General features: G+C 41.9%; 1 protein-coding gene across 2 annotated transcripts in view; it reads right to left on the bottom strand.

Moving 5' to 3' along the window:
* spred1 (sprouty related EVH1 domain containing 1) overlaps positions 1–20,910 on the bottom strand; it is a 33,903-nt gene extending 12,993 nt beyond the window's left edge. Inside the window, exons 1-3 of one of the 2 annotated variants that reach the window (XM_071497938.1) lie at positions 19,963–20,910; positions 7,405–7,675; positions 2,530–2,698 (exon numbers count right to left, since the gene is read on the bottom strand). In XM_071497938.1, the coding sequence (XP_071354039.1) occupies positions 2,530–2,698; positions 7,405–7,675; positions 19,963–19,994 (472 nt within the window). In that variant the 5' untranslated portion in view covers positions 19,995–20,910. Of the gene's footprint in view, positions 1–2,529; positions 2,699–5,314; positions 6,861–7,404; positions 7,676–19,962 lie in introns of those variants that run through there. The other variant, XM_071497939.1, reaches the window with a different exon arrangement.
* Positions 20,911–25,515: the final 4,605 nt, after the last annotated feature.

Genomic DNA, 25,515 nt, shown 5'->3' on the forward strand with positions numbered 1-25,515 from the left:
CATTGAGATAAAGTACATCTTGGTATCATTATAATCACTTCACATGTACTGGTATTCACACCAGTATTGTAGTTTTACAGTGAATAAAAAACCTAGAACTTGATTTCGAGCAGCAGCAGCCAGCATATTCACGATAACAGAAAACACTGTTGAGGAAACTTAATGGAAGAGAAACAGTTTGAGGCTAGGGTCTTGGCAATGTTGAAGAAAACAGGGATTAAACCATTTCCATTGGGATGACGGGGAAACTGTTTGTACCTGGGGCAGCAAGCGGCTCTTTTTTAAAACTTAGGTTCACTTAATTAGGATCACGGAGGCCTCATTTGAAGCACTAAGGCATCAGTCAGCCTGTCTGCATTCAGAGTGGGATACATTGCTGTATCTGCCATAGAGAGGACAGAATTCACTGTGGCTTGTGTTAGACACAGTCTGTCCATCAGCCTGTCTGTCTCTTAATCACATAAGGAAAGGTAGGTGTGTGTGTGTGTGTGTTTATGTGTATGTGCATTTCTGCACTACTGAGAGAAAGAGGCTTCCTGCAGCACGACTCTGGCAGTGTTGGGCCGCGAAGCTGCCTGAGCCATGTGCCCGGCGTTGCCATGGCAACAGAGGACTGCAAGACTGATACACACACGTGCGCACGCACACACACAGGCAAAACATATTCTCTCTCGCTGCCTCTTCTCTCCCCACGCACATTTACACAGCAGTCCAGCAGCAGAACGATGCAACAGGAATACAGAAGAACCTGCCTGCCTGCGCTGAGAGGCATTACACAACACTGGCAGAATACACAAGATGCCAGGAGAGAGGGGAGAACAGAGGGAGGAGAGGACAGCAGGGGAGAGAGGGAGAGAGGGAGAGAGAGAGAGAGAGAGAGAGAGAGAGAGGGGGAGAGAGAGAGAGAGCTCACCATCACCTGCTGTAGCTGACATTCGCAGGAAAGAGTTGAAGCATTTACTAGCAGACAGAAACTGAACAGCCTCTGGGTGATGTTGGGGGGGGGGGGCAGTGTTTTTAATCACACTGACCAGCTATCAGACATGCTCAGCTTTTTCCCACCAAAAAAAAAAAAAAAAAAAAAAAGATTATCCAAATGGTTAACTGATGCTGAGTAACTTACTGTCATTCAACTAATATATTAATTGAGTAAAACAGCCTAGCTCTCACACCAATCAGCTCTGACAAATTATGTCCCAAATGACACGGTCGTCCTCTCATTAATATAGGGTTATGCTCATAGCAAGCCATTATTCTTTGCTCTCTTTCTTCATGTGAAATCCACAGGAAAAGCTATTTGCAGGGCCAGCCCTACAGCTCTTACCCATGATTACCTTTTACCTAGACTATGTGTGGACTTGTGCCCAGGAAGTTCAAATCTCAGATAATAGGTTGTGGGCGAGAAGCAACTGATGCCCAGCAGTGATAAGCCTTTACGATATGTTCTGCTGTACCTCCTCTATGCTCCCCAGGGTTCCTGGGTCTAGAGAGTAAAGGAGATTATAGCTCCCCAGCCAGCCAGCCTGCCAGCCTCTTGTGTAACATGGGGCTGGGTGGCAGATTGCTGAGCTGGCAATTCTCCTGCTAATTGGATGACTTTGCAACCTCTGGCACTGTACTGAAAAATAATGCTTATCAGGACCCAACTCAAATCACAGACTCAACTCCACACAAGTGTAATATCTAGTCTAGCTTAAAAATAAGTACAAATGCCACATTATAACACAGCCAGACCAAACCCTACCTGCTTTTAGACTAGCCTGGCCAGTCCTCAAACTTTCTTCCAAGTCTGGGCAGCACAAAAGCCCAACCTGGTCAGGTTTCTTCTGACGAAAGCTCTGCCTCTATCTCAAGTTGCTATCAATTCTATGTCTCAACTCTTTCTTACCAGCCCTCCCTTTCTGTCCTATATCACCCACTACCTGGGCACAGTGCTGCCCTGCCAGTCTCTACAGGAAGTGGAGAGTTTATCTGCGCAGCTGTTACTGATAAGATAAAGCAGGAGGGGTCATGCTTGGGTGACTGAGCAGGTAGAAGGGTGGGGGGGTGGAGGGCGGGGGGGTCATCAACACTAATCAATGCTATGCATCTCTCCCACAACAGATGCTAGGTCAGCCATTACAAGCTAGTGACAGACAGGCAGGAATACAGGCTGTAGACAAGACATCCAGCAACAGAATGCATGCCACATTCATACACATACACCCATATTATTTTATGCGTACTGGATGGCTGCCAACACACACAGTATAGTGCAACCTCTTAGAGGGAAATCCAAACAAACCTGGTGTTTTGTTGATAGTTTCAGAGAGTGAATGGGGGTGAGGGTAGTGGGAAAAAAAATCTGTGGGCTGCTCTGATGTTTTGATATGGAAACAACAGCAGATGGTGGCTGCTTGATTTTTAAGTTAAGGTCGGTTCCGCTGAGTTGCTATTGACTTCGTTATCTGGTTTGACCTGCTTCAAACTCCAGATATTCTCACATGCCGGCACCATTAACAATGGGACAACACACACACACACGCCCACCTTGGTTGATGTCCTCAATGGCCCGGCGTATGCCCCGGTCAAAGGCACGGGCGTCAGCAGGGCTCTGGAAGGTCAGTCCAAACTTCTTGTCGTTGATTCTCCAGTGGTGGAAGATGGGGTTGACCTTGTTGTATATGAGACCTTTCTGTAGGACACACTCCAGGACCACCTGACAACACACACACACAGAGTTTGAGAAACTAATTATATTAGTACTGAATGAAATTAAAGATGGGATCCAATAGGAACCACACAATATGTATTTTCCCTCCAGATCCAGACATTTATAGAAAAGTTAAGTTGTAGTTCTATTTGGTCAAGCTATACATTTTTGGTATGCAGACTGGAAACAGTTCAATCTAAAGGCTGGCTGATGTTGATGAAACTCAGTGCGGAACACACATGTAAATCCTTCATCTTATTCCTCTCCCTAAGATGTTTAAATGTGCCACATTCTACCATTCAACCACAACATGAGTAAAGCAAAAAAAGAGAACAGGAATGAGAGGAGAGGCCTGCATCTGGAACTACACATAACTCTAAAGCTTCTACAACAGAAAATGAAAAAAAAAAAAAAATCATCCTAAGCCCAATAATTTCAATATTTTTTTGGATAATTTGTAAAACACATTCTAAATGGTGGGGTTTTCATTACAGATGATGATAAAGTTGGAGAGCAGTGGTGGCAGAAGAAGGGGGGCCTGAGTATGTTTTGGAACCAGGCAGCCCAAGTGTGTGGCAGAGAGAGACTGTGTTCCAAAGCCTATTATTAATCAGGGCTACTGGGCCGCCTCCCGGCCTTCCTCTCGGCAGATTAAATGAAATGAGAGACGGCCATTACAGTCTTTGAGGTTTTTTTGTTGTTTTTTTTGAACCGACGTGCACGAGAAGTGGCTTTAATGGGGTGTGAATGTGTGAGCGGGCGTGCATGTGGCGATCTGCGTGAAAGAATGCGTGAGCACAGGAGCTGGTGTGATGACAAGCTCAATGACCCTAGTGCTACACTGTGCATCTTCGCAGTGCAAATGCCTTGTCAGAGGATAACGGTCGCAAACCAACACTCGACGGCTGAAAGCAGATGGCACCGTTCCCCCTGGATCTGGGCAACAGTCAACATGCACGCTTTAAGACGCTGATACGTGGCAGCTGTACGAGAGCTTGATGATATGTGATATGCGTGTGTCAGAGTGGGAGTACACTGGTCTACATTTCACTCTGAAAGTCTGAGTGAGAGCTGCTTTTTACACTCTTCAAAACGGTTGCAAATGTAGTGCAGCATCATTTTTTCTGCGTGTGGATGTGGTGAAAATGTGTTTCACAGTATCTGTCCTTGTGTCACTTGTGCCTAGAAGTCTCCCCAAGAAGGAGGGTGGGGAGCAAGGGTTAAGCCTGCATGTTTACCCAGAGGCAGTGGATGAAGAGAGGGATGGATGTGAGGAGGATGGTGTGGCAAGGAGTTTGGGGGTGGGGTGGAGGGTTGGAAGGTGGGGGGACCTCTGTGCCTCTGGGGTTGATTGTGGAGGCGAGACTGAATGGAGCCAGAGCAGGTAAGGTGAGCGCACAGCGAGGCCGACAGAGGAGGAAGTATCACAGTTGCATGGAAGGACGACACTTAACACCACATTCCACGCTGTGCTCAGAGAAAAGAGGAGGAGGAGGAGCCACCCTGACAGAAAGAGAGACAGAAACGGAAAAGAGGCAGGGGATGTTAGAGGAGGAGAGGGACGGAGACAGAGACAGACAGAGGTGAGACGTGCAGTGAGTAATGAAGAGATAGCGCGAGAGCGGAAATGTTTGGAATAAAAAGATCTATCATCATCTCATTTGTCTTGGAATAAAGTAGCATTTCTTTGGAGCATATAAAAGCCATTTGCTGTGTATTGGTGCATCAAAAACATAGATACACAAACATGAATATTTAGAGTAAGCCCTGTCCACACCACAGTCACAGCTGCATCAATCAAAAGGAGTCACAGTGTATGAACAACAGAAGTGAGGTGGAATGGCAGAGAGCTTAGCCAGAGATTTGTCATAATCCGAGAGCCTGTATGGTAAGTAATCATCAACTAATTAGATCTGTAGTTTTTAAGAGTCAGAGAATCTGAGTGAGTGAGTGAGTGAGAGAGTGAGCAAGAGAGAGAAGAGGGAGGGGGCAAGGAAGAGAGTGATTGGTAGCTATATGGAGAGCCAGCTGAGTCATCACCAGTACACTCTGTGCCGCATCACTGCGCTTATAGACAGATCCCCTCCACTTCTCTTCTTCCGTCTCCCGCCTATCTGGTTCCACCTCTGTTTCCTGCTCTTTGAATACACCCACATCTCTTTCCCTGATTCCTCTCGTATCTTATGCACCCCAATCACTGCGTTTCTACCAGCTGAAATCCTGGCTTTTTGATTTCAAAATAACCTAATCTCTAATCTGTTTTCCTCCATCTAGCTCAGGTTCCTATCAGGGATGGGACATGTCATTGTTCTTTTATATCCTGCTCATTTCTGGATGAATTATGACACTGAAATTGTACCCCTTAAAAAGACAAAAAAAAATATATCTGCAACATGGTACAGTATTTTCTTATTCTGTGAATTAGAAAAAAAAACTCAACAAAACCAAACAGCCTTTCAAACATTCAGGTGCTCTTCACTGGGCCTTTTTTTCTGTTTTTTAACATCATTCATACAAGATTATTATGGTCTCACACTTATCTCTGAAATCAAAACACTGATGCTGCTGGTTTAAACAATACTGTTGTAACAGGTACTGATATTGCCCTGCGTTTTTACTCACTGTGGCTAACATGTTCTTATGTGGTCCTGTCTGATGCGGTTGTTTTCTTAGACTCATAATTCTGCCTCTCTTCTTCTGATGCCCTCAGACTGTTGGTAACGCTGCAGTTCACGCCAACACCCTGGCACTGGGTGGCATCACGGCAGATCTACATATGGCTGGGTGTTTGTTGTGGTGGCTAGGGGTAGACTCTGGCGATGATAGGGGTGTTTTACCACATCCCAGAACAGTTGCCAGGGTCTCTGAGCCATGTCTTTACCCTGTCTGAACAACAGCATTCCCGTCACACCCTTTCCTGTGCCACACACGCGCTTGGATAGCAACGTGCAAAACACAAACACACCGCAAACACAAAACACACATAAAATGTGTTCATTCAAAGAATAAAAAAAAAAAAAGGTGATTTAGACGCCCTGCTGCAACAAGCCTCTAATGTCAGATCGTCAGGGGCCGCCAGACACTGTGCATCATGGTGGCCTCCTCTGTCTCCTGGCATCTGACAGACAGTTCTTACACACACACAAACACACACAGATTTACACTCTCATTACCGTAGACCAGGATTATCCCAGTGCATCTACTGGATCTGTTTTACATCTACAACACAGAATGACTGTGTGACAAGTAGGTCATGAGTTTTACAGCAACTACAGCACAAGCCATAAGGATCAGAACTACAACATATAACTGATCTGAACTGATCTTTTGAAGCCTACTTTGATTGTGAAGAAACAGAGTGACCATGCGGTTTGCAGCTGAGGCCTTTTTCTGAGAACATGTTATGCAGGGAGCCAAAAATAGGTTTAAAAATAAGATAAAACTATTTAATAAGTCAGTAATTATACATCTTCCACCGCATGTTATATTTACAAACGATTTACTAGCCTTTTAAATCCATAGTCATATTTGCAGTGTAGGACACTGTGCTAACTGTGAAAGAAGCCTTATACTGCTGGTGCCACTGCAACTACTGACAAATGGTGCTTGTAGAGCAAAGAGGTGGGGAGGAAAGATTGCAGTGAAGCTGGAGCATGGTAATGCTCAGTCTGTACTCTAAAAGACTTAACACTAGAGCTGGAATTCATCGATAAGCTGAATGACAGCTCATAGACAGAAATCAAAAATCAGTAGCAGTTTTGATAATGAATTTTTACTTGGCTCATTTTTCAAGCAAAATGCCAACCATTTGCTCTTTCCAGCTTCTCAAATGTAAGATTTTTGTTGCTTTGTTGGTTTTGGACTGATGGTCAGGCAAAACAATCAACATGAATAAGTTACTTTGGGCTCTGGAAAATTGTGAAGGGTATTTTTCAGCATTTTCTAACATTTTCTGAGGATGAAAATAAGATTATTGATAATTAAAACAATTGTTAGTGGAAGCCATACTATTAGTAATTTACTATAGTAAATTACTAGCATGTCTAAGTTTTATTATTAACTATAGAATGTTTTACACACATTTGGGTCATTTGTGGTTTTTTTTTTACTGTTTGTATCACCACTGACATATTTTCCTGACTTAAGTTACTGTCACACACAGTCTTTACATTATACATCAAGTAAGAGAAAATGCTTATATTAAAAAAAAAAAAAAAAAAAAAAGGTAGGCAAATATATTTGTGTACTCATGGAAAACCGGAGTGAGTGTGAATTTCCAGCCTCTATTCCATCCTTCAGGTCCCTTCCAGGCTCTTTGTGTGTTTCCCACATCCCTCATCCCACATTCTCCGCTCCTGAGTAATCTGCCCTTCTCCCTGATGATGTCATCATGCATCACAGCATCACGCAGTTTGCTCCTATTTTCAGATACCTGCGCCATGGAGGAAAGCCAAACAACCACTTCCTGTGTGAGTGTGTGTGAGCGAGACAGAGAGAGGGGAGTCTGGGAAAGGGGGGCTCATGGTGATCTCATCCAAGAGAATGCACCATCTCCAGTTTGTACACCTGAATGCGCATTAAAGAGGCGGAATGAACAAATAACAGAGGAAACTAAAATCAACTAGCTAGTTATGTGTATAGTAAGAATATGAATTTATGCTGTGTATATTTCAAAGACCCTATTCACACATATGAGCCAGATGTTCCCTTACCAGTTTGTCTTTGAGCCTCTCGCCCTTGATGTGGAACTCCACAGCAGTGGGGCTGGGACTGGGGCTGGGGCTGGGACTAGGACTGGTGCTACAGGGGCTGAGGTTGCTGCTGCTTCCTCCGCTGCCTCCACTGTGGGTGCTGCTGCTGTCCTCCGCCCGGCTGACCTTATAGACAGTGACACAGCTAAGGCCTCCGCCCCCCAGGGGAAGCCACCCACCGCTGGAGTCATCCCGAGTCATGACCACTGCTCTCACACGCGCATAACTGTCACTGTGGAAGAGGAAGGGTGGAAGATGAGGAAGATGGAAGGAATGAGAAGACATGGGAAGAGCAAAAGGAAGACATTGCCATTAGTGAATATATACAGTGGCAATCAGCATCTAATAATTTTCTCTCATTATCTTTTCCATATGAGGTTTTTCTGTTGACACAATATATAACCTGGACCAAAAAAGTATCATCAGAACTACACAGGGTCCATCAAATATCAGCCCACAAAAGAGAGTTGAACCGCAGCAAAAACAAGTTGGATTACAGTGCATGTAGCCTGCGCAAATGTTTAGTCAATGAGTAGTGAGAAACACACTATCCAGACATATAGATAAGATTGGGTCTAAAATGTCTACTTTTACTCAAGGTGCAACACAAACCACATCACACCAGAACTGCTTTGATACCGAGATGAAATAAAACAAATAAATCTGTGGGGAAATCAGGGTGGTGACAGAAGCTACAACTCGTTACAAACTCTGCAACAGAACTAAAAATAGAATGTGAAAGAGTCCAGAGATTCAAATTTAATTTAAATGTATGTTTTGGTTTCAGTGCATGATATAACAGAGTATTAGCTACAATTTCTGAAGCCTGTAGCCGTTAGTGTATGTTTAACCCCAGCCAGAGGGTGACTGACCATGTGGCCAAGTTCGGGCTCTGGTCGCTGCTGATTTCCAACCTTTCCCCTGAAGCAGGTGGCTTCAAATTAGACAACACATGACAGGAGCTCCAGCTCCATACTCTCTCTCATGTACCCTACTAAGGCTTTGAATTATGGGGTAATACATTGTAATACAGTTAACAAGGCAAAATACATGTTTTAACAGAGTAGGAATGAAATGTGGAGGAGAGTATTCACTGTATTAAGAAATGCTTTAAGTTTCAGAGGTTTATAGAAAGACAGCATGAGGCAGTGTGTACAAAAACGCATAGAGCTTGAGGTTTTTTGAGACATACATGAAATTAAAAATGCATACATGCAAGAATTCTGCCTCTCTGTTCCTCATTACAATTCTCTCCCTTCCCATCTCCTTTGCTTCTCCCTGTCCCTTCACTCAGTCAGATGTTTCCCTGATTAGATAACGCAGACTGCATTGGGCCACCGGAAATAACAAAGGTCAGGGTGTGCTGAGGGCAGCATTTCGCACAAACCCCTGGTAACATATTAAAGACTGAGGAAGATCTGAGAGCTAAAAGAAACAGGCAAATTGAGTGGGGAATGTGACTGCTGGATGTCGTCCTGTGACACATTGCTCTCTGGCCACCATCCGGGTTGACCAATGAAAATCACAGCATAGAGTCTAAAATGTTTTGTAAAAGGACAAATTTGAAACAGTGATTGAGGGAGAGAATTATCACTGACTGACAACATTTAATATATCACATAGTTAACTAGTAGCTCAATAGAGGAAAAGCTGTGTCCTCTCCCTTGCTGCTTCTCCTGTCTAAATCTTAGACAGCCTACTCAATGAGGCCAACCTTTGGTCTCCTGCTTTCCACACCTTTGGCAAACTTCAGTGTCCAGGTTATTGGTTAGTAATTAATCTAAGAGCCAGTGAGCATAAAATCTGAAGTTATTTTTTTTTTCATGTGAAAGCTTTGATAATGCCGGCACCTGGTAATAGTTGACCAAAGTTCCCTCAAAGATTTGATGAGCATGATAAATACAAGTGACTAAAAAATAAACCAACTCACAAAACAGATTGTCTTTGTAAAAACCACACACTTCTCTCTTGCCAAGTCTGGTTTGTTCAAACACACACACACAAACGCAAAAGACTAATGACAAATGTCCTTTGGACATACTTTACCATTTGGGAGAAGAACTGATTTTCTACATAAATTGTTAACAAAATATTGAGCATCATTGACACATGTCCCACCACCCCCTCTCCCATGCAACTAACTTAAACATGTTTACCTGTGTCTTTAAAGCAACTTTAATCAATCATTTTATATTAACAACTCATCAATGTATCATAGCGATGAACCTACAAAGGATTATCATTTGAATTTGCAGCTCTCAGCTACACAGAACTACATAGTCAGTCTCAGCCCACGGTTGCCTGCGTCAAGCTGCCTGGTCGTCAAAATTACTATTTTGGTTCACTGTGGTTTTGGTCTGATTCACTTTGGTTTCATTTGACTGCTTGTCTGTCGATCAGTGACTCTTGGCATGTAACCTGTTTTTATAATTTCTGCTTCTGCCATTTATTGTGTGCGTTTATTTTGTCTTATTTTCTTTATATTTTTAAAGGCACTCTATTCTATTCTATTCTATTCTATTCTATTATATTCTCAGTGTTGTTTTCAGCCAAAAACAAAATCTAAAAACAAACTATACCCAACCTGCTCAGCATCCAGCACCAGACAAACACATTTAGCAAGTAGCTTGTGAACATTGTGGAGCATTTAGTGGCTAAAGCCCTCAAGTGGTGGAGACCAAAACCAGAGCTAAGAGAAAATGAATGTTGATCATACCAATACTGGCTAAGTGGCCATGAACACAACTCCAAATGAATGATAAAGTGGCTCCATAACTGCTGGATGTGTACACAAGTAACTTAATAGGTTATGGTGTCAATGTTGTGTTTACAACTTTCTACTAGCCCCCAAGTGGCCAAAATGTCATTCCAGGTTTAACTTAAAGTTTAGTCAAAGGTAAATTGCTGCTGATATTGCTTGCAAGAAAATCTAACAAATATGTTACTTGTTAATTCCCAACCACTAAAATGCAATGCTATTAGTCCAATATACCAAGGCTAGGCCATAAGAAAACATAAAAACAGTTTTAACAAAAGAAATATTTGGAAAATACACCATGGCGGATGAAATTTGATTGGTTAGGATGGCTTAGTAGTACATTTTTATGGTTATACTACAGGTGTGAGTATATTGATTTCCTTTAAAAGGTAGAAGAGGTGAGGAGGAATCTGGCATCGATAGTTGTTTCGTAATTTGATGAACAGGTTTATATCATGCTGCTGAGTTACTACTACTACTACTAGTGCTGCTATTTCAAATCCAGGCAAATTGAATTGGCATGCTTCAATCAGAGAAATTATGAATCTATGTAAAAATTATCATCTTTCCTCTCTTTGACCTTCCCACAACTCCTCACTAATCAATACACCCAAACAGCCTTCCAGTCAGATTGAATGGCTATCAAATTGTTCTATGATATTAAATTTAGTGGCGCTGTGCTCACTGCTGCCTGCTGAAAGTCGAAGCCATGCTACTTGGTCTATATTTTCAGCAAGCTCCATCCACCAGTGTGCAAACAAAAGTGGACAACATTGGAAGTCTTTTCCTTTGTTATTATCATCGTCATCATAATTCCAAGGACATTTTCAAATATTGTGTTGTGATTTTAATGCCACTAAATCAGCACACTGTTCCAAAGATAAGTAACTATTCTGCCAATTGAAATAAACATGAATAAACAATAAATAGTAAGGCTGGACAAAAACAGATACAGAATTTATTGAATTACCAAGATTCTTCTCTTCTCAACCTCAATGTATTCATATCACAATTGTCAATGTTGTCTCTCACGTGCTGCCCCGAGCTTAGACGACAGTAAAGGGTCATGGGAAACTGACAGAACAACACAACCACAACTCACTTCCCTCTTGCACCCACCAAGCAACACCCGTTCTGGTTACACCTTATAACTGCGTCAGAGAAACAGTGCTTACACTTACACGAGGAAAATGCATTTTTGAGCAGTATAACCGGCAGTAAAAGGGGGCAATACTGCTGCTGTTACACCCCTCTATGGCCCCCAATAAAGGATGCGGGTGATGAGTGCAGGAGGGGCTGTCAGTCAGGCAGGGGTCCCTGGGGTGAACAGAAGGCAGGCGGTGGTGTCGCTCAGCCATGACCAGGGCACAATGACCAGGACCTGACCCTTCAGACCTACCATCACACACATGCCAGCAACCATGACACTCACAGGGAGGGGGGCTGGGCACAGAGAGGAAGTTAAGTGGACTGTGTATATGTGCATTTTTGCATCTTGCCTAAAACCCCCATGTCAACCTAGTTTTAAGAAGAGGAGACATTCCTACAAGAAAAAAACGATGGTTATTGTGGTCAAATGGTAAATAATTCAAATCCTACAGTGCACTTCTAACACTGCAGACCACCAACTGAACTCAACTCAACCAACAACAAACAAGTGTACTGGATCCATTTGACAAAATGTATACAACAGTGGAATAATAATGTTCCATCTGCTCCTTTTCTTCTTCCTCATATAAAAACTTTCCTTTCTTATAGTGAAAACAGTGAGTGGTCCAAAAAGATATTTGAGCGCAACCTGCTGCAAACCACACAAACACACACACACACAGCTCAAAGTGCAACGGTGGAGACAAAGGCTTGCCTCCACGCCCCTTGCTGGGAGCACACAGTCGACTGGACACACAATTGAGAGCGGAAGCAGATCAGCTGGCCGGGGGGGGGGGGAATAGAGAGAAAGGAACCCCCCATTCCAAATTATTCCAAGTTATTCTGCTGGATGACTGACTTCATTTCCGACCAAAAGCAGGAGAGAAAAACAGAGGGAGGGTGGAGAGTGTAACGGAGGACTATGGGGGGAGGGGGTGGCGGCTGCGGATGGGAACAGGGTGGAGACCAAGGTGACAGTCAACAGCTCCCACCCGCATTTGAATATGGCCTTTTCTATTCACAAAAAGGATGTGCACAGGCTTTTATGGCACCTATATATATATATATATATATATATACATACATATGTAATAACAGAATTGAAAGTATCGTACTATTTCAAAGCTCTTCTAAAGTGAAAGCACACAGAAAACAAAACACAATTTTGATCATTTGAATTAGAATTAGAATTTAGCTTGCACTTGAAATAAAGTGCAAGAAGAGACAGCGTGATGGGGGAGCACGTGCAGACCAGGCAGGCCTGGGGCTCGAGGCTGGCTGCTCCAGTGTGTGGTGGAGAAGGGGTATCCTGGGACAACCATTTCCTAAGTGGACAAAGTGGCCGTTTGTCTGCTGTTGCGGCCCATGGCTCGCTGGGCTCCAGCATGCCATCATGCTTTGCTCCTGTCTCAGCCTTGGGCTTCCCACCCCAAAGAGGAGTGGAGCGGAGGGCAGGACAGGGGTATTTTTTGGGGGGGGGGGGTGAAGGACAGACAGGAGGGGGAGAAAAAGGGAAGGAGGAGAAGGAAGAGGAGGAGTACAGGAGAAGAGGAGAGAGAGAAAGGATGTGGCCTGAGCCCTGGGTGCTCGCCAAGTCACCCTCCCTTTCCTCCGCTCCGTCTCCCCTCTTTACCCAACCCATCCCCGGCTGCCTCTCTCTACACAATGGCCACTTCTCTGCTGAAATTTCACGTTATTGGATCCCGGGCCTGGAGTTTTGTCCTCCCACAATGTCCAGGCAGCGGAGCATGCTGCAGGGGAGACACACTCTGCAAGCTAAAAGCTGGAAAACCATTCCTCCTTTCATTAGCATCAGAAAAGGGGAGAAAAGTCCCCCCTACCTCTTTTTTTTTTTTTTTTTTTTTTCCAATCGCCCTTTTTCCTCCCCATCTCTCCCCTGTATCAAAACCGGAGGAAGGCTGTCAAGCTCGGTCAAGCTCCACTAGACCACTTTGGCTTGCAGGACTTTTGAAGGGGGGGTTGGAATCATTAAAATATCATTGGGAAAATAAACACAAGCTACTTATCCCAATCCGATTCTATAGATTATCCTCCTAAAGCAATCACTAGGAAAGCAGAAGGGCAAATGGAAGATGGTGTGAAAAGCTACTCTGGATGTGACTCATTCGTTTCGCTTTCACATTCGCTATTCAACACCTGTTCTCATAGATAAAATATGATACTTTTACATTTCCTTAACAGCTTTAGACTGACTTGAAATACAAAAACTTTTGGTGTATTCAATTAAGATCAACATGAGTCCAAGGCTTGTAGATATGATGAAGCAGAAAAGTATTCATATAATAGTATTCATAAAAATTTAATCCACCAAAATGTTCCACTCTAAAAACAAAATCTAGGCTAACAAAGGGTAACCTGGAGCTAAGAGGATAAAGTGGTGCAGTTTCCTTCTTGTGATCACGCCTCATTGAAGAAATAAATAACATGCAATCTGGGACTCAACCGTTGATTCCAGCAGTGCATCTAATCTGAACGGTGCAAACTAGCTAGCCAATTAGCCACGGTTCAAATCCTCTAAATAACCAGTGGCAAACTCAGGGCAAAAACATACCCAAAACAAACACCAATATGACCTAACATGATGGATGCAGTGCAAATTATGACATAGTTCCAGAACAAGACATTTCTGAAAGGGGCTGTCTGTTAGCCATTAATAAAAACAGAGCCAATAATGGGACAATGCCTAAAGAAACACCAAGCCAGCATCACAAGCTTGCTATATTAGCTGCAGTGAAAACTAATACGCTGGCTATAGAAAGAGAAGTGAAAGAGAAATTTGCCCTATCTCCTCTCAACACCTCAGGCTGCTGGTGAGTCATCGTCCTCACAAGAACATTCAGCTTAGCTACCAACTGACTCAGGAAAAAAAAAATTAAAAAAAAACAGCACAAGCCTACTCTGCTGCTGCACCACACAGCGAAACTACACTCCAAATTTACCACCATCCTTTCACAGAAATACCGTCTAAATATGACGACAAATCAACTGATCATAGTTACTTCTGGAAGCATCCGTCACAAATAACAGTTAGTGGGTCAAATTAGCCTGTAGAAGAAATCAAAGACCTAAATCAGTAAATGAATGTCAAAACTGCTCACTCAGACAGGGTTTCTAACATTGATTTTCTAACCAACCCCTCCATTACTGGATTGGGCCTGCAACCCCAACAACAATATTGTAGGTGCCGCTACGCTGTGGCACTATAAATCAAAAGGATCCCATATGTGTATCAAATGCCAAAAAACTATTCTCAAACATCAATCAAAGCCACATATTGAGATGATCTTAATTTGAACCACAAGCATTTAGAAAATTAAAACCTTGCGCTTGCCATTACCAAAAAAAAAAAAAAAAAGAGGAACCACAAATTTCAACTGCTGCGGTGTCTCTGGTCTGCTTTGATGTTAGAGTAGTCCCCAGGGACCCAAGTCTGTACTCATTCTAGTTACTCTGCAACTGAGGGGGAAACGGGAAGCTGAAGGGACAAGGCAGCCGTCTAGCTGTGGGAGAAACTATCAATACATCTCATGAGCGACTTGGGAAAGATAAACCACCAAACCATGATGAAGGCCCATGGGATGTTAAGAGAAACTGCAATGAGAAGTTGTAAACCATCACAGCATGCCCTGTTGTTGGGAATAACATAACATTATCATCATCACCATCACCATAAACGTTAGAAACCAACGTTTAGACCATCTTGAAAATCAATTAGATTCACATTCAAGTAGTTTTCCATTGAACCACGGCCTCTAGGAAGTAGAGGAATCAAGAAATGCTTTTACCAACCAATAAAAGTCTGCTCCAAGTTCTAAATATAGCCACTAGACAGGACAAAATCTGATCAAAAGTTTACTGAGCAGATAAAAATACACATTCTTACAGGCCTCCAATTTTAATCCTATTTGAAAACTTGACTCATTAATTCATTTATTTGATGATATAAAGCTATGTTTGCTTAAATTCACTCAACCAGGATGCAGGCCTATCTCTCCCAGAAACACACACATGCCAAATGTTCCCAGAAAAATAAACACACAAGTGTGTGCACAGACACACACACACAGAAACCCCTTCCTGTTTTCAAAGCGTTTGGAAACTCAATCAAAGACACAAGGTTTAGGATTTACATCTGAGCCCTTTTATGTCTGTGGCCTTGCAGGAAAGAACCATCTCAGCCCAGCTGCAGCAAAGAGCTCACAACAAGGCCCAGCCTTCATGCTCCCGCATGCAGCACAACTGAAAACAATATCCATAATTCAGACACTTAGTGCTAAAAGCACTTCTTAGAGGCATTGAGATATGGTCTATGAACATCAGAGGCCCTCCTTGACAAAGAAATAAAGACAAACCCTGCTATCTGGATGTTGCGCTGGGGATGCACAAAAAAAAAAAAAAATCTGATAGTTTTTTTAGTGTAGGCCTAACCGCTGACATATACACAGCATAGATTCACACCAAGGCTTTGTCTTGAAAATAAGAAAACTGGTTTGAAATACGCTCTAAATACACTGCTGACATTTACGCCAGTTTATGCATGCTCCTAAAATACTTGAAGAGGAAATGAAAATTATAAGAGGGAAGTGGCTTGGGTTTAAAATACACAGAATCCAGACCCAAATCTGGCCATGGGAATGGAACAGTCCACCACTATACAAGGCCTGTTCAGTTTGTTGGCTTGTCTCAGTTACAGACAGTCCAAGCCCTCTGGTTATACAGAGGATCATTGTCATTAATCACACAAACAATATGACAGCTTCTAATAGAATATGTAGACATTGCGGCATTTTTCATACAAATATCCTGTATGAAAACTAACTTTTAGGATTATGCAAATTTCCACCTAAGTAAATAAAGGTGAAACTTAAAGGGATTTCATATAAAGACACCTTGATTTTTACAATATAAAGTAAGTTTATCTTAAATCTCCACCTAAATCTCATAAAATGTGTTAACATGCCTAGCAACCAGTAAAGTAAAATGCTGTTACACATGCCCTTAAGTATATTGTCAAATAACACATTTTATTGGTCTCTGTAAACCACCGTAGTCACAAGCAACACTTCCCCAAAATAATACAGAAGCAAAACCAAAGATGTGTTCAGCTCAGCAGACTTTGTCAAAGGTAAACTGTGTCTATAGCTTACACTTGGCCGGCTAGTGTTCATGGAGGTCATAGCTAACAACCGGCAATAACCCCAAATAATACTATCTATAAAAAAGTCCAGGAAATTATTTAGCTTAACATAAGGGCCACAGGATATAGGCAATTAACCAGGCCATAAAACACTAGCCCTAACAGCTGAAGTAGCTGTCTCCCTTTGTCGTTTCAGGACATGATGGGGGCTGTTTGGGAGGAATGTGTTTGGAAAGCTCAGCAACAGGAATGGGAGTGCGAAACAGCCCTCAGGTGATAAGATCACGACACCCACATCGCCAGATAAAACGCTGAGCTGTCAAATCAATCACACAGATAGGAAGAGGACACAGAGAGAGAGGAATCACTGAGGATCACCTGACTTGCAACAGAGAATACCACAGAACTGCAGGAATCTAAAACAATGAGGCCGTACCCTGTGCATGTTCAGTGGAGTATAGAGGCAACTGACCTTCACTGATAAAAATGGATGAGGGCCCAAATAATTTAAGCAAAATCAGTCTGTAGGCGCACACAGACTTAAATATCATCATGTGTTCGATGTCTAGTTTTCTGACAGTAAAAATCGAAGGAGGTTTTTTTAACAGTAGCCTATTTAAGTTTTAAAAAAGAAAGCTCTAGTTCAGAAACCACAAACATGTCATTTTAGCTGGCTGTCCCACAAAACAGCAAAGCAGAAGATGCAATGTGTAAAAGAAATACACTGTTCTCATGTACACAGTGACCATGTAAAAAGAGTATCTACAATACATAAATACACAGTGCACCTCAACAGCCTACTGCCTTGGTTGAGAGAAATATTTTAGATAAATGTGACATTCAGAGAGAGGCTGCTTTCACATACTTTCATAAATCTCCCACTTCTCCCAGCATGACCATAATCCTTGTCGTTAGCCTTGCATCGCACCACACTCTCCACACCAATACACATCCCAGAGCAGATGCAAACCAAAATCTGACAAGGCTTTATGTACCTTCTTGTCATTTCAGCCTTATGAACATAGTTGCACCAAGGCCAAGAGACATGTTCCCAGCAAAGGGTGTGCTGTGCGTACACCAGCTTGGCTTACCAGCCATCATTCAGACACAAACACTTCATCTCTTCACACATTTTGTGGAGATTTTCAAATTAAAATGTTTGCAGTACAGGCTACAGGAGAACAAGCACATTTTTTGCTTGATTACGCTTGTACACTGACACATAGAGTTAAAAGATAACCTGAGTTTACACAAATAATTTCCATGTTTTAAGAAAAAAGGGCAGATTTTTTTTAGGATTTCGCAAGTGACTCATCGAAGAAATTCATCTTATCAGTGGAGGACAGCACCTTGTAACAATGTAAGATGGAACACAACTGTGAAAAACATCATGATCATCATCACAGATGCTAGAAACAAAAATTACACAAGACACAAAATATCAGAATAAAATATCAGTGTCATTACAAAAAGCATATTAGGAAGAACCTTCACTAAAAATAAATGGCTCAGGCAACGCTCAGTATTCTGTTCAATCCATTACTATGAATCATACAACAGCCAGGAAGGTGGTGGAATCATAGCAACAATGTTTGGATCACTTCGCCATCTTAGCTGCTACCATCATGCAGTATGGAACAAACCCAGGATACACTATAGCTTGCACACCACTGACGATCTGTAGCCTGTGGCAGTAGTTCCCATAGTGGGGCCTGGAGGCCTCGAGGATCCCTATGGTTATCAGGTGGAGTCGCATCAAATTTGGGAATGTTTAATTTCACTGTGATCTCTCTCACCAGAGGTTAAAACGATGACAATATGTGCTCAGATGATTATTCAGATCAGAGGTTTCACCCTTCCCGCTAGCATCAACCATGCTGGGTTATTACATAATTTAAGATAAATCATGATTAATAACAAAAATCAACTCAGAAGAATTTCCCCAAAGCATTATGTCATCAAGAGAGGGTGAGTGGTTCTATTGTTATCCATGTGGTGTGGCTTAATATGAGGAAATAGAGCTCCATGACATATGTTACATAAAAAACAGAAGTGTAGTTCAAGGACAAAGCATCCATGCATTAAATCAATCAACCTCATAAAGGCCAGATAAATGGAATGGGGGGAAAACGTGGATGTGTTTCGAAACATTAAACCATGACACTGTAAATGGCTGAAAAGGGCATATGACTTCCTCTGTGACAAATACATTATCAAAAAAAAATTCCTCTGAGATAGTGAAGAAACGTCGGTAAAATAAAACACATGCGGCACTTGTGTCAAAATAAACGACTGACAGACAAGCGCCGGTGTTTTCTGTGTGACGCTTTGTGCAGAAAATGCAGGAAATGCGAGCCATTGTGTGATCGTCGGTGCAATGCGAAACAGTGTACAGTGCTGTGAATGGGCAGGCAGGTACTTTATGAATGGAGGGGATCATGTGACCGCAGCACCTCCCGAAGCAGATATTTCTCACTGACTGTCAACAAGCGCACACAAGGGATCAGCCCATTAAAACAACACCAAAACGCCACTCGAACCGGGCGCGACGTGCACAAAAACACATCCTGTGCTGAACAACATCGACATCCGAGGGCCGTGAGGTTTTGGGCGTGAATGCGACGCCTTTTTAAAGCGTTTTTATGAATGGAGATTGTGATATGTAAATGAGTGTGATTGAGAAAAAAAAAAAAAAAAAATGGCATCTTCAGCTTTTCAACGCTGACATTGCCGCAATCGGCTCAAGGGGTTTTCATTAAAGAAAGGCTGGACTGAAATACAAACATGAGATGCACGATTTTAATCGATGATTCTGTTCGGGAAATCATGGCGGACAGCAGTTACACACAAATCTAGGTTGTCAATATAACGCTCTCCGATCATGATATGCAAAACCATATTTACACTGTATTATTGCTGTGTGTGTGTCTGCAACGAGTGATCACCTCATAAATTATCAAATAACCACAGAGAAATAATACATACCCTTGGCATATTATTTTCTGAATTCTATATAATTCAAATCAAATGTAGGGAACCATTAATATACCTAAAAGACGGTGGCTTGCTGTGAATCCTCACAGCATACATGTTAGTTAGCTGAATTATAAGACCCACATTATTAAGAATGAGATGGAATTTTTACTATGGGCCTATGCCATTGCTTGTCTGACACGGTTCTTCTTAATCTCAATGTAATCCATAGAGTACCTTTCCATTAGCCCACAAAGCTGTCCAAACAAAAAGATTAGCAGTCTGTGTTTCTTATTGTTGATATTGGTGAAGTAAGGTGATGAAATAACAGCGTCGCTCGGTTAGAAATGTCATTGGAAAGTATGGCAGTGCATTGCTTAACCGAGTAAAGCGTGTGTTAATATCAAAAGACATGCAAGCTGTTATTATCGCAGCTGCGTGTTGTATATGGAAATGGAGAAAATGTATAAACGATACTCACTCGTTGTTTGGATTTGTTGAATCTTCACTCATTTTTTTCCTCACGGGGATCCAAATCCTAGCAATAGCATCGACGACGCAGTGACGGCGGGATAAAATACCACAAATATCACCATTTTCCTTCACATTTAGAAATCACCCCTATTTCGGATAGTAAGTAAACGATGTACAATGGGGCATGCCTAACTAAGCGTCCCTGTGAGAACCCAAGTGAAGCTAGCTTAACGTTAGCTTTGCTGGCTGGGACTAACGTTAAATCGAGAGGAGGAATGACAACCGTTGATTCATTTTATCCTCCCTGGAAGTAAAATCCGACCACAACAAATGGGCCATCGGCATCATCCTGTTCAACAAACACAGATCCCCGCTTTGCAAAAATGTGTATAGATCCTCAAAAAATGCAGAAATTGCTGTAGACTGTAACGTTTGGCAGGTTATTTATGGCTGGCTGTCGAGCATCCATTCGCCAACTTCAGGTCCAGGACAACACTTGAAAAAGCGCTGTGCAGCGTTGCTCCGTCAACGTGTCCGAGTAATTTGCAGTAAAGGCATCCAAAGCCAAAAAAAGGTTCAACTGTTTTTTATATTACCACTGACGCGTTGAGTAAAAACATCTAGACTTGAAATTTCCTTGAGAAGTTGGTGGACATCTGCTTTAATCGAACTCCATTTTCAACTCGGGGGGAATGAAACATCGGAAAACTGGGCGGATGTGTCGACCCTCGCTTGAGAAAATTAGATCCTTCCGCGACGTAGTAAAAACATAACACTCTTGCGATAAAATATCCTCAACGAGCACACACTTTATTGTATCCCGTTAAAGAGTCAGACGTGTTATACTAAAACACCTTCCTTCGTGGCACTGTGCAGTAAAGTAGGAGTGTTTTTCTTTCCAAAGTTGAGCTAAAGTAGTCCCCGCACTTCCCAAAAGAAGTTTCCCTTCAATCACGCATTGATACAAGAGGGAAGCGTCTGTGTGATAGCACGCAAAGTAGAAAATAATCTGGAGGAAGGACTTGGGCTGACAGACAGACTCGGCCATTAACAAATTCTGTTGTTTTCTTTCATTAAGCAGTTTCACCGTGATCGACCGCCCCCATAAAGCACAGTCTTTAAAGCGTTGATGTGAAACTGTGAGAAACTGCTTTAAATGTACACAGGCATGAGTGCTGCAGCACGTGGAATTACATCAGATCCTCTTCATGATTTATGTGGCCAAAGCCAAGGCAGTGTTTCTATAGCAGAGCCTTTATTAGCCATTATTATTATTATTATTATTATTATTATTATTATTCAGTTCAGCCAAAATGTAAAGTGAAAGGTGAGGAAAAAAAGGCAATTCAAAAATGAGGAATTTTTTCCCCCCAAACAGCTGTAATCTATTTTGAGGGCTAGTTTCAGTAATGCAATAGCCTATAATGGAAAATTTTTAAAAATGAGACATGAGATTAACCTTCCTCACCACAAAGCCACAAACAGGGGTATTGAGCTAACACTAGCAAATTTGGTTGAAGAGGGGACTAAAAGACATGCAAACAGCTCCAGTTATGTTTTTAAAGTCGCCCCCACCTTGCGCCCCAAACTCCCTCTGGGCAGCTGGAACACCCTTCAAAGTAAAACACCCTAAGAAGTTGCGAGGAAAATCTATGCATGTACCTATGATTCCTATTTGCAAATGTGTTAAAAGCCTCGCAGAGCGAATTGGTGGCCTGGTTGCGTAAGACTTAAATGCTATTGGATTTCTGTGCTGTGTGGAATGGCAAGAGATCAGGCTAAATGATTCTGCCTGGTTGTCATAGTGACAGCATGTTGTGTGAGAAGTTTCTTTGTATTTCTCTGGCTTTCATACAGCTTGTGCCACAGCCTTATGTTGCAGCCATATAAAATATCCCTCTGTGTAGATAGCCAGTGCATGCAGGACCCTCACATGCACAGCCCTAACACATATTGTAGACTTTCTTTGGTATATGAACAGATTTTTTTTTTTATCTAAAGGGCATACTGCTATCCTGATGACTGCCTGAGAGCAAAGATGAATTGTCTGTCGGGACTGTCTTCTCACCAAAAATACAGATGTCTATTTGATATGAATGATATGTGTGCTTATTTACATGCACAATTTGCATTTGTAAAATGCCCCAAACTGAGTAATCAAGTGACAAGAGACTGTCTCTGTCTGCATTTTGATAAAAGTGACCATTTGTCCTCACTTCCTCGTTTTTGAAATTGGATTACAATTGTCATGATCAAGCTTAGAAGCCCAAATAAAGTGTCCCTTGTTTCAAATAGAGCAGAAAAAGCAGTGACCATGAATTTTCCCACTAGCATGTTTGTATCCTTTAGAGTATTCAGAGTTCAGGAAGTCAGCCTTCTTTCTCATCTCACAAATGTGGATGGCCTTAGTGCATTTCCTGTGTTTTTCACGCGCTGCACACAACACACTCAAACAAGGCAACAGGATGTTTAGCTAACAGAGGCATCCCTCGCTAAATCCAATCAGGGTCATCACAATTCTCTTTAAGACAGTAAACAAGTTAACATTCTTTTATTGCCAACAAGCAACCTCAGAATAAAGGATGTGTTTAGCTCAACACAAACCTCATTCAGCAGAGTCCAACACAAATATAGCATTGCTTGACTTTCAGGAAGATGGCTGAAATGATTTGCAGATCATAGTTTGATGTGATTTGTGTCTGGTCATTTTTCTTCATTTTTTAGTGATTACTTTAGCACTTACACTCATTTTACAAACTCAAACTCACTCATATTCAGCTTTTTATTGAATTTGACTTGTTATTCCATTTATGAACTTGGGACTTTTAATTTCTAACATGCAAGACTTGAAATACATAAATTAAACTTTAAGACTTTAAACATTTTGACATGAATCCTAATCAGTCTATGTAAATCCGTATAGGTTTGGAATTGACAGTGATACTTATTTTGATTGGCAGCTTGCAGATAATAAACAGAATGTGATGATTTAGCAAATTGTGAATTCACAGACCAACCTATGTACATGACAGAATGTGGTATGACATATTTCAACATGAAAAATTCAGTAAGTTGAGTGTCCCTCGCAGTGTTGAGGGACAAACTTATGTAGCTCATGAAATATTTTAAGCATTTCTCCATGGCCACTTTCATTCAAGATAGTATGGAAGATTTATTCCTGGTATTGGATCATGATGACTGGAATCAGATGATGACCTCAAAACACAGGTGATGTGATCACCAGCTCCCAGCAGCACATGCGGCCTCTGGTCACAAGAGAGAAGTGAAGGCCTCTCTTTGTACAGCAACTACAGGAAGGAAGTTCAGTGTCTGCGCAGTTGCTGCCATACAGTCTGCAGAGACCTCATCCATTGAGAAAGAACAGAGATGGCTGGTGACTGATCTTGATCTAATCTGAGGAGCCTCTGCCTTATATTTGCTTTACCTCCCTTGTCCCAATTAGTTACTTTAAACAAATTTTGGTTTCTGTCATTTTTGTTGGTGTTTTCAGAGTGGTAAAATGTTCTTTCGTTCCATTCTTAAAAACGCAGACCTGTAGAGCTTCCAGACAGGATTCCCTCCAGTTTAGCTGTTAGACCCATTGGACAATGTCAGCGGACTCTTGGCAATCTGGCCAAGAGGTGTGGCTTAAACAAGAGGTGCTGATTTATAAAGGCCTGGCAGCTGAACACAACAATGCATACCTATGATTAGTGAGGGCCTGGCCTTGGAAGCCTGCAACTTTTAGGCACGCTAATTGCAGGGTGGTGAGAAGAAAAGGTGTAGTGGCTAGAGGGGAAGGAAGTGTGAAGGCCTACAGGCATGTTTGACTATGTGCTGTCAACTCTCTCTCTCTCTCTGTGTCTTGCTCTGACTGTGTGTGTGTATGCATATGACCAGTGTGAAAGTAAAGATGCAAACGTTTAATGTATTGCTGAATTGTCCTCAGAAAACTGACAGAGAAACCTTTAATGTTATTTATGCAGCATAAGGGGATTTTTCTTTTTCAAGACGTTTCAAGAATGTCTTAGATGTCTGAGATGGACGTGGATAACTAGATGAGTAAAGTGTGTCAACCTTAAAGAGCCGGTCTTGTGACCATGCACAAGGATGTTGATTCAGATGGAAGGTCAATATGGCTGCAAAGCCCTTGAGAGAAGCACATCTCTGGAATTGTCTATGTTCTGTAAATGGCCAGAATGTGAACTATGTGTGCATCCAAAAACCACACTGGAGGTTGTTGGAGAAGGATATAAGTGCTACTTCGCTAATGCTTAGCATTAACAGACACCAAAGGTGTGCTTTAAAGAAAGATTTTGTTTCACACTTTACGTTGACCAGCTTTAACTTATTAGACATTACATGTATTGAGACAAAGGCAGTTGTTCACTCCACTTTAGATTTGCTGCTAGGTTTAAAACTAGGCTTGATTAGTCAGTCTCTGACGTCTCAACTGCAAAAATGGGAAACTAAATTGGTTTCAGTCGCAGATAGCTTTTCCTGTGCTTCAGACTCTGTTACTTTGTATTGTTTGTGTGTTGTGCGTGGGCTTGATTGAAACCTGATCTAGCTGGGGAAGCTGTGTTTAGGGTGAGGTGGACAGGCCTTTGTTGCTGCCTGAGGGGTGTTTATTTGGGCGGCTTCAGTTGGCTTCCCTGTAATCATCATCCAGCCCCACAGGATAGAGGGGATTAATGAATATGTTGGAGGGGAAGTTACAGATGACTATTTACCATTCTCATGGGGATAAGAAGGAACAGCATGAAAGACACAGGAGAAGAAAAAGTTTCAGTGTGTGTGTGTGTGTGTGAGTGGGCACGTGCATGCATGTGTGCATGCATTTTTTTGTGCATTTACTTACAGAGGACAAGAGAGGAAAGAATTCTACAGAAACAGGTTGTTTCTATCATCACAATCTCAAGTGTGTATTTTCATTGCAATAAACGTAAAAGAATAATTTGACACCCTGAGAAATATGCTTGCTGAAAGTTAAATGAGAAGATTGGTACTACTGTCCTGACTGTATGGTATACACGAAGCTACCACCAGCAGCTAGCTAGCTCGCGAGCTAAGCACAAAGAGCAGACATGAAAAACAATCTGGGGACGTAACCCTGCATAAAACCACATTATAATGTTTATACACTAAAGTTTTTGTGCAGATTAAACAAAGGTGCTGATTGATGGATTTTGTTATCTTTTGACAGAGCCAGGCTAGCTGTTAGTTTCCTTTAGTTGTGTCAAGCTAAATTAACAAGCTGTTCAGGGTTGCTTCATATTTATTGTACAAACAATGAGAGTAGTATTAATCTTCTCATTTAACTCTCAGCAAAAAAAACAAACAAGTGTATTTTCCAATATGTCTAACTATTCTTTTAAGTAACACACCTTAGATATTTAGTGTTCATTAAAAGTCAATAATGGTTTTTTTTTCCATGAGAAAAGGATTAATTTGTTGTTTTTACTGTGATGTTTCTATTCCACATCAAACAAGATGGAATCAATGAGTGAAAACTCTGACTCAGACATGACTCCTCACATTACTCTTTGGGAGAGTATTC

Source organism: Trachinotus anak, unplaced genomic scaffold (assembly GCF_046630095.1).
Source record: "Trachinotus anak isolate AG129_WGS33_773 ecotype Australia unplaced genomic scaffold, CSIRO_AGI_Tana_v1 ptg000015l, whole genome shotgun sequence".
Taxonomy (NCBI): Eukaryota; Metazoa; Chordata; class Actinopteri; order Carangiformes; family Carangidae; genus Trachinotus; species Trachinotus anak.